The sequence below is a fragment of the Sceloporus occidentalis genome, unplaced genomic scaffold, assembly GCF_023333645.1.
Source record: "Sceloporus occidentalis isolate IW3139 unplaced genomic scaffold, rSceOcc1.0.p SCAF_1, whole genome shotgun sequence".
NCBI classification, from domain to species: domain Eukaryota; kingdom Metazoa; phylum Chordata; class Lepidosauria; order Squamata; family Phrynosomatidae; genus Sceloporus; species Sceloporus occidentalis.
In genome coordinates, this window is record NW_028316981.1 from 136,660,354 (window position 1) to 136,674,478 (window position 14,125).

At 49.7% G+C, this 14,125-nt stretch overlaps 1 protein-coding gene across 2 annotated transcripts in view; it reads right to left on the reverse strand.

Moving 5' to 3' along the window:
* Positions 1–14,125, reverse strand: part of LOC149322259 (tether containing UBX domain for GLUT4-like) — a 130,753-nt gene that overhangs the window by 47,146 nt on the left and 69,482 nt on the right. For both annotated transcript variants that reach the window (XM_089538108.1, XM_089538117.1), the window contains one exon: positions 282–363. In XM_089538108.1, coding sequence (XP_089394234.1) covers positions 282–363 — 82 coding nt within the window. The remainder of the gene's footprint in view (positions 1–281; positions 364–14,125) is intronic.

Here is a 14,125-nt window from a genome sequence, read left to right on the forward strand (position 1 = left end):
AGCAGAACTGAATAAACCCTGGCACTTATCCAGCCTTAAGAATCTTACTATGGTGAAAGCTAAAGCCAGCAAAGTATATTTGCCATTTAAGTCATTATCCCTGGTTGGCATATTACCCTGGCAAGTTGAAGGAAAGTTAAAGAAAGAGAAATCAATGGTGGTCACAGTTTGATGAAGGATTATTCTCAAGGCCACAAAGTATTAAGCATCAAAATACAGCCAGCAAATTACTTATTTTTGTACATTCCAATTTTTGTGAAACATTCAAAGCAAAAATTTACCTTTGGATAACGCTCTAACTTCTCCTTCATTTGAGCTTCTCGCTGTGCCTGTGTCATCAAGGGTGCTTCTTCTAGACGCTTCCTAGGAAAACTGGAGACTTAGCAGGCCAACACAATCAATAAAGCAAAACTGCAAGCTGTGTAGCTACTTCACCCAATCTGGTTAACTATCTCATCATCTGAGGAAGTAGACTGAAGTCTACGAAAGTTCATGCTGCCAATTTTTTTCTTTCAGTTAATCTCAAAGGTGCTACAAGATCTCTCTATATACTATTTCATCATCTGTGTACATATATTTTGACACTGTTTACTACCATCCACATCTGTGCAAAAATCTCCCTAACAGGCTAGTTTACTAAAACAGAATGGTAAAAAGTATAAATATGGTCTATTTGTTGAGGATGTTTTATTTATCTTTTAAACTTTTTGTTGTTTTAAAAATGATTTTAATGAACTTGATGAGGTGATTTTAATTGTTTTTAAATGTTATTATAAAGGCTTTTAATTCACTATTTCCGGAAGCTGCCTTGGGTCTCACTCTGGGAGAAAAGTGTCATATAAGTTATATAACATAATATAATATAATATAATATAATATAATATAATATAATATAATATAGGCAGCAAGTCATTTTAGCCAATCCTGTCTGCTAGATTTCATCTGGACTAACAACTCTTTGAAAGCACCCTTCTCTTGTTTGGCTTATATTGTGTCCCAACAAACCTCAGAACTAGTGGTCTGCACCAACAGTGTATGTCTTTACAGCTAATTCAGGTAAGTTTTTGAAATACTCAACTGTACAATTTGTTCTTGATCGAAAGATAAACACTGATTGCTAATAACTTGGTCACACTCTCAGTCCCAGGAAACACCACTGTAGGGCCACCTTAGGGTCACCATAAATTGGAAACTATCTGAAGGCCCGCAACAACAGGTTTTTAAAATGTATTCCTGCCATATTTCCCACTTATATAGAAAACAAATAGTAACAAGCATGTATGTTGAAACCATATTTTGTGTGTGTGTGTGTGTGTGTGAGTGTGTGTGTTCCTTCAAGTCATCTGTAAACTTATGGCAACCACATGAATTTCATAGGGCAGTGGTTCCCAACCTGGGGGTCGCGACCCCTTCTCGGGGGCCGTCAGGTTGGGAATCCCAATTGCCTCCCCCCTCCCCTTCTCCCCACGGGTGTCGGCGCAGGAGCAGGCATCAGCGGGGAAGGGGGCGGGGCTCCCTCCTTTCCCTTTCTCCCTGCGCATGCCCGCGCTGGCACAGGCACGCACAAAAAGGAAGTGGCGGGGGGGGGTCGCCTCCTCCTCTCCCTTCCTTCCTGCGGGTGCAGCCACCCATGGGGAGGAAGGGGCGAGGGGGTCACCTCCTCCTCTCCCTTCTTTCCTGTGGGTGCAGCCACCCGCGAGGGGGAAGGGGCGGGGGTCGCCTCCTCCTCTCCCTTCCTTCCTGTGGGTGCAGCCACCCGCAGGGAGGAAGGGGCGGGGGGCCGCCTCCTCCTCTTCTCCTTGGGGCTGCCAGGCAACTGCGGGGAGAAGGGGACGGGACTGCAAGCCCCAGCGGGCTTTGCAACCGGAAGTCCCGCCCCTTTTCCCTCTGCGGCCTCCCTAATTGGTTGGGAGGCTGGGAAGGGGCGGGACGTCCGGCCACAAAGCCCGCTGGGGCTTGTAGGCGGCCAAAAGTCCAACCCCGTCCCAGCCTCCCAACCAATCAAGGAGGCCGCGGGCGGGACTTTCGTCCCCAATGGGGGTCGCGGCCCAACAAAGGTTGGGAACCACTGTCATAGGGTACTCTTAGACAAGGAATACTTAAGAAGTGGTCTACCAATTCCTTATATGGACAGGTTGCTTACCTGTAACAGTATTTCTTCGAGTGGTCATCTGCGAATACATACAAATGGGTTTTACTGCGCCTGCGCAGTGCTGCTCGGAACCTTCTGGAATCACTGGGCAGAGTTAACTCTGCAACATATTGAAACTTTTTGGCGGTAACTCCGCCCACCCGTTATAAGGCCCCTGCCTTCCCGCTCTTTTCCCCAGTTCCGCAATTTTTCCGCCAAGCAGGCGATGGAAAGAGCCAATAAGAGCAGGACACTGAGGGGATGGACGGGTGGGATTTGTATGTATTCGCAGATGACCACTCGAAGAAATACTGTTACAGGTAAGCAACCTGTCCTTCTTCTTCGTGGTCTCTGCGAATCATACAAATGGGTCTAGACTGACAAGCTTAGGTATGTGGTGGAGGGAGTGTCCTGAGACCATAGTTATGGTGAACCAAAGGTATATTTATTACAATAAACACCTTGAACCATAAAAAGAGTCAGTCATTTGTAGATGCACAAACCAAACATAGCAATAACATTGCTGAACCTGAGAAGTGGACAAAAGGTCATGCAAGACCAGTCCATGGAAATTGTGCAAATCATCATTAAACAGATAAACACAGTAACATATGTACATAAGTGTGTTCAGTAGCAATTAATGCAACCCCGAAACTAACACAGCCCTCCCGAAAGCTGCATCTCGAATGGCCCTGGTGTCCAACCTGTAATGTTTTATAAAAGTCAGAGGTTGGGACCAGACAGCGGCCTTGCAGATATCCTCCAGGGGAATCCCTGACAGGAATGCAGAGGATGCTGCCACTGACCTCGTGGAATGAGCCCGAACCCTGCCAGGGAGAGGCTTGCCTAACAGATCATAGCAGAGGTGGATGGTACCAGCCACCCATTTGGACAACCTCTGCGCAGACACAGGCAACCCCCGCTTCGGTACCGAGTAGCACTGGAAGAGTCTCTCGGACCGACTGAAGGCAGCAGTTCTGTCCAGATAGAATGCCAGTGCTCTCCTGACATCAAGAGAATGCAGACGCCGCTCCTCCTCCGACGTCGGGTTCGACGCGAGGGTAGGCAGTACAATGTCCTGGCACAAGTGGAAGGCGGAAACCACCTTAGGCAAGAAGGTAATGTCCGTACGGAGAACTACCTTGTCCTTGTGGAATCTTAGGAAGGGCTGGTCCCTCCGTAAGGCACAGAGTTCGCCCGCACGGCGGGCAGAAGTGATGGCCACAAGAAAGGCGGTTTTCCAAGTCAATAGTCTCAAGTCCGCTGTGGCCATCGGTTCAAAGGGCTTGGATTGGAGGGCAGACAGTACCGCCTCCAAACTCCAAGCCGGTGTCGGTACCGAAACAGGAGGATAAAGGTTGGCACAACCCTTCAGGAACCCCTTCACCAAAGGGTCCTTGAAAAAAGACACCCTCCCCCCGAACTGATATTTTGCACAGATGGCAGAGAGATAACATTTGATGGATGCGAGGGAAAGCCCCCCATCCAAAAGTGCCATCAAAAACTCCAGCACCACTGGAGTGGACACCTGTGCAAGAGATAAGCCCTTTTGTTCAAGGAAGACACAAAACCTCTTCCATTTAAAGGCATAGGCACGCTGAGTAGAAGGTTTCCTCGCGGCCAGGATCACCGACTTCACGGCATCGGGGAGGGCGGTCAGGGTAGGATTCTCCAGGCCACCAGCGGTAGGCTGTCGATGTTCGGATGGAGGATCCGTCCGTCCCGGATCGACAGCAGGTCCGGGCGAGGATCGAGACGAAGAAAGCACCTCCTGGAGAGATGTAGAAGGGATGCGAACCAGGGCTGTCTCGGCCACCACGGCGTGATCAAGATCGCGTTCGTGTGGTCCAGCATCATCTTGGAGACCACCCTGATGATAAGAGGAAAGGGGGGAAAAGCATAAAGGAATTCCTCCGTCCACAGGAAGGCGAATGCGTCCCCGAGGGATCCAGTCATTGGCCTCCTGGAGCAGAACTGGGGACAATGGCTGTTCCAGGCGGTCGCGAAGATGTCGATCTGGGGGGTTCCCCACCTGTCGAACAAAGCGCTGACCGTTTCCGGATGGAGTCTCCACTCGTGACACACCGAGGACGATCTGCTCAGACGGTCTGCCAAGTCGTTGTCGTCTCCCGGCAGGTGGATTGCTTGAAGAAGAACCTGTCTCCGAATGCACCAGTCCCAGATGCGGAGAGTAATCTCGAGGAGTGTGCTTGACTTGGTGCCACCCTGTTTGTTGATGTAATACATCACGGTGGTGTTGTCCGTCTTCAGGAGTACCACCTTGCCTGTCACAGCGGGTTCGAAGGCCCTCAAAGCCTTCTCGACTGCAAGCATCTCGAGAGCATTGATGTGAAGAAGGCTGTCCGAGTCCGACCACCTGTCCTTTACGACCAAGTCGAGGAGGTGGGCGCCCCAGCCCTGTAGGGATGCATCGGTTGTCAAGGTGACCTCTGACTGTGGCTGGTGGAAGGGCATTCCGGCGCACACGTTGTGTTCGTCCAGCCACCAACCCAGAGAGGCGGCTACCGGTCTCGGTACCGTCAACCATCTGGCCGGGGAATCCTCTATCGGAGAAAAGACGGAGAGAAACCAAGCCTGGAGCGGACGTAGGCGAAGTCTCGACCACGGTGTCACGAAGGTCGTGGACGCCATGTGCCCCAGGGCGATCTGGACGTCCCTGGCTCTGACTCTCCTGTGTGATATGCAGGGGCTGAGTGATGTTACCAGCGCTTGGAACCGGTCTGGTGGAAGAAAGGCGGAGCATCTTACGGAGTCGAGGATGGCTCCGATGAATTTGATCTGTCTGGACGGGGTGAAATGAGATTTCTCTCTGTTGATTACCAGTCCGAGAGAGTCCAGTAGCCGGATTGCGAATGAAATTGCATCCTGAAGGTCCTGTTGGGAGTCGGCGACAAACAGCCAGTCGTCTAAATAAGGGAAGACTCTGTAACCCTTTTGGTGCAGGTAAGCTACCACCGGGGCCATGCACTTTGTGAAGACTCGTGGAGCTGTGGCAAGGCCGAAAGGCAGGACATTGTAATGGAAGGCGTCGGAGCCGACGGCGAAGGCGAGGAATCTCCTGTGGGACTCCCGAATTCCGATGTGGAAGTAGGCGTCCTTCAAATCGATGGTCGCGAACCACAGGCCCTGGTGTAGAAGAGGCAGAATGGAAGCTAAAGTTACCATACGAAAGCGGCGGTAATGGAGGAAGAGGTTCAAATCTCTCAAGTCCAGAATTGGTCTAATGCCCCCATCGGACTTCGGTACCGTGAAGTACCTGGAGAAAAAGGCCGCATGGAAGGAATCGGGGGCTAGGGGGGAAATAGCCCCTTTGTCCAGTAAGGCGCGCACTTCGTCGAGAAGGGTGTCCGAGGGTGGGGTGGAAATGAAAGCTCCGGTGGTCGGGAGCTCTTTGAACTCAAGGGTATAGCCCCTGCGGACGATGTTTAGCACCCAAGAGTCGGAGGAAATGGAGGCCCACACGTTGATAAAGGGCCTAAGAATGTCCAAAAAGGATCTAGGAGAGGCGAAGTGCGCGGGAAGGTCTCATGCCCTCTTTTTAGACTGATCGGGGTCCTGCCGTCGGTTCTTGCGGTACCGAGAAGGCTGGTTGCGGCGACCAGAGGATGACGGAGACTGGGAAGGGTATCTCTGGCGTTGAGGGCCCTGCTGTTGAAACTGTCGGTCCTGGTAGGAGGACCTGCTGAATTGGCCTTGCTGCTGTTGCCAAGGGCGGAACCTCCTACGGAATGGAGCAGGGGTGGGGGCAGACATACCGTGCTTCCTCGCCGCTGCCTTCAGTCTAAACTTCCGGTTTAGCCTGTCATCCGTCTCGGCATGGAAGAGGCCCGAATCGTCTATGGGCATGTCCTCGATCGTAGACCTCACGTTGGCGTTTAGGTCCGAACCCCGCAACCAAGCGTGCCTCCTCAGGGCAAGGGAAGCTGCCATCGCTCTGCCCGAGCACTCCACGACGTTCCTGGAAGCAGTGATGAGCCATGCACCGATGGAATGGGTCTCATCCCTAATCTCAGTGAGGGTTCGCTGGGCTTCATCCGGAACGTCGGGCACGATGGGGGAGATGCCTTCCATAAGGGTCTGAATATATGCACCCATACAGGCGGTGTAGTTTGTTGCCTTCACCGCCAGTGCTGCAGCCGCGTATGCCTTCCTGGCCAAGGCATCGACCTTCTTAGCCTCCTTATCAAACGGCACAGCGGCTTGCCGTTGGGTCGCAGTCTGCTGGGCACCTTCGACAATGGCAGAATTCTGCCGAGGGTGGGAGGTCAGCCACGGAGCCGTTGGGGCAGAAACCTTGTAAAGGGATTCAATCTTGCGCGGCGGTCCCACCAGGGAGGAAGGGCAATCCCACGAGCGTCTGACCAGGGCTTCCAGGGACGGCATGAAGGGAACCAGAGGTGTAGAGTGGGCCCTGCTGCGAACCCTGCGTTCAAGGGGGTCCCTGGCCTCTTCCTCGGGATATTGGAGGTCAATGTCCAGGGCCCTGGACATCTTGATCACATGCTCGAGGAACGACCTGACATCGTCCGTAGGAGAGGCCGTCTCCGGGTGGTGTAAGAGCTGTGGAGAGCTCCGGGCCGGGTCGTCGTCCCCCGAAGAGTATTCCGAATCCACAGGTTCGGGTTCGGAGTCAGAATCTAGCAAGTCCACTGCAGCATGCGGTCTGGGGTGTTGGACAGGCCTGTCCACACGCCGGGAGGAAACCTCTGTCGATGGGCCTGGTCGGTCAGGAAGTTCGCGACGATGGGACACTCGGTCGCGAGGTTGGTCCAAATCCCGGGGACGGTCCCGACCTCGGGAGGATTTGGAAAGAGCCACTTCCTTAGGGACCGGGAGAAAAAATTGGTCCGTCTCCGAGTCGTAATAATACTGCGGATCGGTCGGAGAACGTGGAGCCAGCAAAACTGGAGAAGGAGACCTCGGCGGCTGATCAGCTACCTCCTCGTCGTCCGACAGGAGGAAAGGGAGCGTTGTCGCCGACTGAGTCTGGGTTGGTACGGTCTGGGCAGCGGTGTCCCGAAGGCGACTCGCAGCCGGATGGTGAAGGTTTGGAGAAGGATTATCCACCGTAGGCGTGGCCAGAGGGTCGACCCGTCCCGGGGAGCCGGGACGCGGACGGTCACGGCGGGACTCCCGGTGTGGTTTGCGAGGGAGGGAAGCATCGTCCGAGCGCCTCTTGGAAGGTGAGCCCGTATGGGAGTTAGTCTTGGAGGTCGACTTGGACCTTTTAGCCGAAGAGGATGAGGTCGCCTCCGGGGCCGAAGACTGCCTCTTCTTGGCTGACTTGTGACGAGGCGGTGCATCCGGAGGGAAAAACTGGATCGGAGACTCCGAGATGGTAGCTGTCCGACCAGCTCGCTCTTCGGTACGGGCAACGGAATCCCTCGAGCCCGAGGGTTCCTCGGAGGCGGTGTTCCTCGGAGTGGGGTCCGAACCAGGCTTGGACTTGGACCTCTTCTTCTCCGGGGCCGCCCGGGACGTTCCCGGTGTCTCAGATGGAACTCCCTCCGTACGGCTGGTAGCCGTTTCCTGCCCGACTGACCCCGATGTGCGGGAATGCTTCAGGGGTTTGGGAGCGGCATCTCGGGCCGGCTGGCGAGAAGAGTCCGAGCTCCCCTTGTCCTGCCCCAGAGAAGTAGAAGGAGGAGCGCTGGAGGGGCCGCTACGAGCCTGGGCAGGTGGAGCCGAGGCAGAAGGAGCTGACGCCGGGCGAGGGTCCCCTTCCCTGATCTTGCCCTGGGCAATGGCAGAAGTAAGTCGCGACTCCCGATTTTTGCGGGCTTGGGAGGACATGGACTTACAGAGGCTGCAGACCCTAGGGTCGTGGTCCCGGCCCAGGCAGAAGAGGCAAGAGGAATGGGGATCCTGGACAGGAACCTTTCCGCTGCAGATGTCACATTTTTTAAAAGGAGGAGACATCTTGCGAGTCAAGGAGATCCAAAGCCGAAGTCAAAACAGTCCGAGTGTCCGAGTTACCAGGGGCGGGAGAGAGAGAGTAGTCAAAAAACAGTCCGAAGGTCAAAAAACGAGAGTGATTCAAAGCAGGCGAAAGTTCCTAGGAGCAGCGAGCGCGGCGGAAAAAAGGAACTGGGGAAAAGAGCGGGAAGGCAGGGGCCTTATAACGGGTGGGCGGAGTTACCGCCAAAAAGTTTCAATATGTTGCAGAGTTAACTCTGCCCAGTGATTCCAGAAGGTTCCGAGCAGCACTGCGCAGGCGCAGTAAAACCCATTTGTATGATTCGCAGAGACCACGAAGAAGAAGGGTATTTATATTTTTTTAATTCCTTGCATAACCTCCTCCTAACATGTATGACTCACTTTCTTTTCAAAGGACACAGTAATCTGAAAACATCCTAGTGTTAAGGATGGGATGTGGGTATGGAAGCACTTACAGATCTCAAAAGAAGGCCAAACCCTTTAACTAGAGATACTGCACTGAGCATGGGCTTGGACCTGATGGCCCACGAGGCAACTTCCAGCTCTATGATTCTATGAACTTTAAACAACTCAATTCAACCTGAGTATGGTACAACGAAATGCCATACCACAATACCAAAGGAATGATTGGAAGTTTAAAAGGGAAGTTTGATTCATCTGACATTTAACTGAAATTGTTGATTCACTAAGGCTGGTGAGAGAGAAAAGGTTTATTGTAATCAGAGAACGTACAAAAACAATTTAGAGGTGTTGTTAGAACCTTCTTGTTTAAATCCCAGTTCCACAGTTTAATTTTGTCTGTTCTGAGAAATGATATAACAATCTTTCTTCAAATTATCTTTTTTAGTTCACTATCAATTTTTTAAACTTCTGTTTTTTCAAAGTAGTCTTTAATGGAAGAATAATGCCTGAAAACACTGATATAGTCCCGACATCAGTAAATGTCAGTAGTTCACAAGTTTACAAAAGTACAGTTTGTTAATCTGTAATTCTGGCTTGTCATGTGGTCATTAGTGAATACACAAACAGGTTGTTCAGCACTAGTCTAGAACTGATCAGAATCTTCTAGAGTTAGGAATCCTCCCCAGTGCACATGTCTAGATGAGATTTCTGCTGATGCCTTCAGTTCCTGGTCTACAGGCATGGAAGAATCGAGAAGCAAGTGACCAATCTGTACCAAGGGCCATTATCACATCTCTGGGCATCAACTAAAATTGTTTCTTTCTTTCCTGGAACCTCACTTGTGACGAGCAGCTGATGATCTGTGGACTGGTACCAATCCATGGACCAGCAGTTTAGAACTATTGTAGGTCTCCAAAATTTAGCTTTGCCTTGTTTGGTAATGTTGAGTTTTTGTCCTGACTTGCTCTAATGCCAAGACAGTAATGCTGAATAACAGCTAATCAACAGTAACACTGACTGATGGTTGGACCCAGATAGCTGCTCTGCAATGTCATGGAGGGGAACTCTTGTAAGGAAGGCAATAGAGGCTACCATGGTTCTGGTGAAAAGACTAAAGGGATTCAGAGGGGTCAGCCATTTGAATAGTTCATATGACAGGTGGATAGATGCCATGACTCAGCCAGATGTTGCTTGGACAATGGAACAGCCTTCCAAGGGCCAGACTAGCAGATGAACAGTGTGACAGATGACCAGAAAGGCCTGGCCTAAATATAGAATGCCAGAGCCTTATGAAGGTCTGAGTAGGGACGGATTTGGTAGGAAGACAGGAAAAACAATATTCTGAGAGATGGAAAACTGCAACATAACCTTGGTAGAATGATAATAAGCACTTTTTCATTAGTACTTTTTCACAATGAAACTACAGTTGTTGGGAGTAATCATGCTTGGGGATATGGAGTACAATAGCTCATCTGGCACACATCACTGCTGCTGCAAGGACATTTGTTTTCACTGATAGATTAAAAGCACAGGTAGTCAACAGCTCAAACGGCTTTCTCATTTGAGTAAGTTTAGAGACTATGACACGTTAAGTCCCACACTTGAACAAGACCAGAAATTGAGATGAAAGTTTTCAAAATCTTTAAGAAATGTCTCAAATACAGGATGGGAGTACTGGGATGTCCCAAAAGAGATGGAAAGTAACCTGATATGGCCACCAGAAAGGCACAGGACCAATCCTTTGTCACCAGGAAGAGAAGCACTTCAAGTAGTCTTGCAGTTGTCAGAGGAATGTCTTTCTCTGTAAGATGCGTTTAATTTTAGACAGCATGAATTGCAAGAAGAAGATCTATGATCTCTTTGGGTCACTGTCTACACCTCTGGTAGGAAAGACAAATAAATCTGTTGGTTAATGGTAAACTCTTGAGGTCCAAGTGACGCACCCTGCTTTGTTGCTGTGTTAACAGATCAAAGATCACTGGTAGGAAACAAAATGTGTTCTTGAATAGCAGAAGTGAAAAGATGACCATGGGGTCACTAGGTACTTCTTTGTAAACAAGCAGAGTGTCATCTCCGATTCTGATATGTCCTGTGATAAGAGGAATGATGGGAAGGGACTGAATTGTAGTCCTATACAGTGCTAGAGAAGAATGCCTCTTCTAGTGCATGACCCTGCATTTGGCTCTAGTTGTGGTTACAGAATGCACTGTGTGTTGTCCAAAGAGACAAAAAAGATTACTTTTAGAAAGTCCCAGGAGTTGAACAAGTGGGAAATCACAGCATTTGATTAATTCACCACTCTGTCAGAGATTCCCGAGAGATGAATTGCCAGGGGTATTGTTCTTCTGGAGATGCATCACTTTCATAACTATAGCAAGTATCATACAAAGATACCCAAACAAGTGCCACTCTCCTTGTTCACATAGAAGATCACTGTGGAACTGCTTGCAACAATCTACACTGTGTATGGATCATCTGAATACACATAGTCTTCAAAGACAGCCCTAAGTTCTAGCATGTTGATTTGTGGCTGTTGATCAGCAGTAGTCCACCTGTCATGCACTTTTTTAGGTGTTCCTCCACTTCAGGAAGGTGGCATATGGGTTGATGGACAATGAAAACTGATGGACTGTGAAACTGTCCTATGCTCCAGTCAGCAAGTAACCTATGAATCAGGTGGATGGAATGCAAGAGTTGTCAAGTAATTAATTCAGTCCAGGCCAATCATAGATTATCCAACAAACTGAAGAGAGAAACAAGAGGGTGATTGTCAGCCAGTCCAGAGGTCGCCTCAGCAAGTCAGTAGTACAGATAAATGAAGCAGCAAGTAGTAAAACAGAATCATCAATAGTAGCTAGTCCAACATCAAGAAAACACCAACTCTGAAGAGTACAACCAGTCACCAAGCCAGAACTGCTACAAGCAACAAACATGCCAGGAAGCTGCTGAGAGATATATAGGCAGCCATCTCAAGACACCAGATACTGAATGCATCAGCATCTCCTATTTAATAATACTCTCCTCTTATCTCTTCAACGATAGCAGAACATCCTCAGAGTCTGCTACTTCCTGCCAGAGAGTAGGGTCCCCAACTGCCTGAGCCTCCAGCTCCTCAGCCTCAGAGAGGCCACTGCCATCAGGAGCTTAACAGTCCCAGAAATCTGATTTTTCTGTGTCTGACTCTTCTGGCTTCAGGGGGTAAGGCAGAAACACACTGGTGAGGAGGTTGCTGTGGTCCTTCTCTATGAGGAAAACAGAGGAATTTGAATGAAGGGTCACCTTCAGGGGCATTGAATGAACCTGTTCTGCAGGATTCACAGCCATAGATAAACAAATTAATTTGGTTGCTGCTATCACTCCCCAAGAGGACTTGTATCTATTGAACTATGCACTTAATTCATTGTACTTCCCTAAGGGACATGACCAGTCAGCACTCCAAGATTTGAATCCAAATGGGTAGTGAAGAACTGAAGAGACTGCATGGGTTCGATTCAGCAGACTCTCAAGAGTAAGCTGGATGTCCAATACAAGTTGTATTGTAGAAAAACAAGAAGCCAGTTGCTGGTACATGACTGCAATACATTTTGTGAAAACACTTAATGCTATGGCTAATTCAAAGTGCAACACAAAGTGCAAGAGCCCGAAAAACCCACAAAAAACCATGCAACTTTTATGTTTCACTTAGTATGGAACAGGAACTGTTGCCACTATGGGAAAATGGAAATGTGGCAATAGGCATCCTCGAAACTGGCCATGGCAAACTATGCTCCCTCTTCTCCTTTTGTGTCGTGTCTTTTTAGATTGTAAGCCTGAGGGCAGGGAACCGTCTGACTAAAAGATTGTATGTACAGCGCTGTGCAAACTTACAGCGCTTTATAAATAAAGGTTAATAATAATAATAATAATAACTAGGCAGACATAAGATAAGGTAAGACCAGGTTGCTTATCTGTAACTGTGGTTCTTCGAGTGGTCATCTGTGCCTTCACACAATAGAGTTTGCACCTGCACAGAGACTGCATTCGAAAACTAAAAAGATGAACAGATTGGTGGGAGGCCCTGCCCACTCCAATGTACTCAGCATGCCCAATCCCACCAATGTAGTTCCGCCTTCAAGTCTGCCGCAAACAAACAAACAAACAAAAACAGCAGGGAGCTGACTGAGGGGAGGTAGGATGGGTTTGTGTGAGGGCATAGATGACCACTCGAAGAACCAGTTACAGGTAAGCAACCTATTCTTCTTCTTTGTGGTCTCTGTGCCTCACACAACAGGGTGACTAAAAAGCTTATCTGTGGCAGGTGGGAAGGCCACTGCAGAACAGAAGAAAGAACAGCAGGGTCAAAGTGGACATCCCAACCAGACCTGTAATCAAGCCAGTAATGCCGGAAAAACGTGGAAGGTTGGGACCACATAGCTGCCTTGCAGACATCTGGCAGAGTGATGCGCCTGAAGAAAGTGGCAGATTAGCCCTGGTTGAGTGTGGGTGCACACCAACAGTAGGAGTAGGACCAGCAGAATGGTCTGGGCAATCCACTTTGAAAACCTTTTAGAGGAAACAGGGAGGCCTTTCCTAGGTCCACCATAATAAACAAACAACTTGTTGGTCAACCTGAACTCAGCAGAAAGTTGAACATAAAACACCAAGCACAGCGAACATCGAGTATGTGCATAGTCTTCTCCAGAGGTGTAGAAGGGTCTGGATAGAATATAGGTAGCACAATTTCCTGAGAAAAGTGGAAGGGGGATACCACCGTAGGGAGAAAGGAAATGTCCAGCCTGAGGACAACTTTCTTCTTGTGGAAAATCAGGAAGGGCTCAGCCAAGAGCAATGCAATTTGTTCAGAAGACCGTCTGGCCGACGTGATGGCCACAAGGAATGCCACTTTTAGTGTAAACAACCTTAACTAGTCTGACCCCAAAGGTTCAAAGGGAGGCCTGGTAAGATGTGTAAGCACCAGAGAGAGTGACCATGCAGGAGCCAACCGAGGCAATGGAGGGTAAAGATGGTGTAAACCTTTGAAGAACCTTTTCAAGATCAGAGAGGTGAAGAGCCGAGCAGATGGCGGACCAAAAGGCTGATTGGCTACAACAGCTGACAAGTACACCTTGAGAGATGAGAAGGATAGCCCTTGATCACACAGAAGAAGCAGGAAGTGCAAGGCCATTGACAGTTGTACAGGTGAGCATGGTTTGGCTCTCCCTCAGCAAAGGCACAGAAGCGCTTCCATTTGTAGGAGTAAGACAGCTTAGTAGAGTCCTTCCTGGAAGCTGAATTCTAAGAAGTTCTAGGGCAGTCAGGGCTGGAACCTCCATGCCATCAGGTGGAGGCCGCGCAGGTCGAGGTGAAGGACTGCACCATTGGGAGTGGGAGAGGCGCTCCAGCCAGTTCAGGAATTTGAGATATTGCCCCTGGATAGGTGAAGCAGAGAAGTAAACCAGGGTTGCCTGGGCCAGTAAGGAGCCAGCAGGATTGCATTGGCTCTATCCCTTGTCATTTTGGCAACAACCCTTGCCACGATTGGAAGTGGGGGAAAGGTGTAAAGGAAACTGTGGCTCTAACTGAGAAGAAAAGCATCTCCCAGGGAGCCTGTCCCTCAGCCCTCTCTACTGCAGAACATTGGACACTGTGTATTGT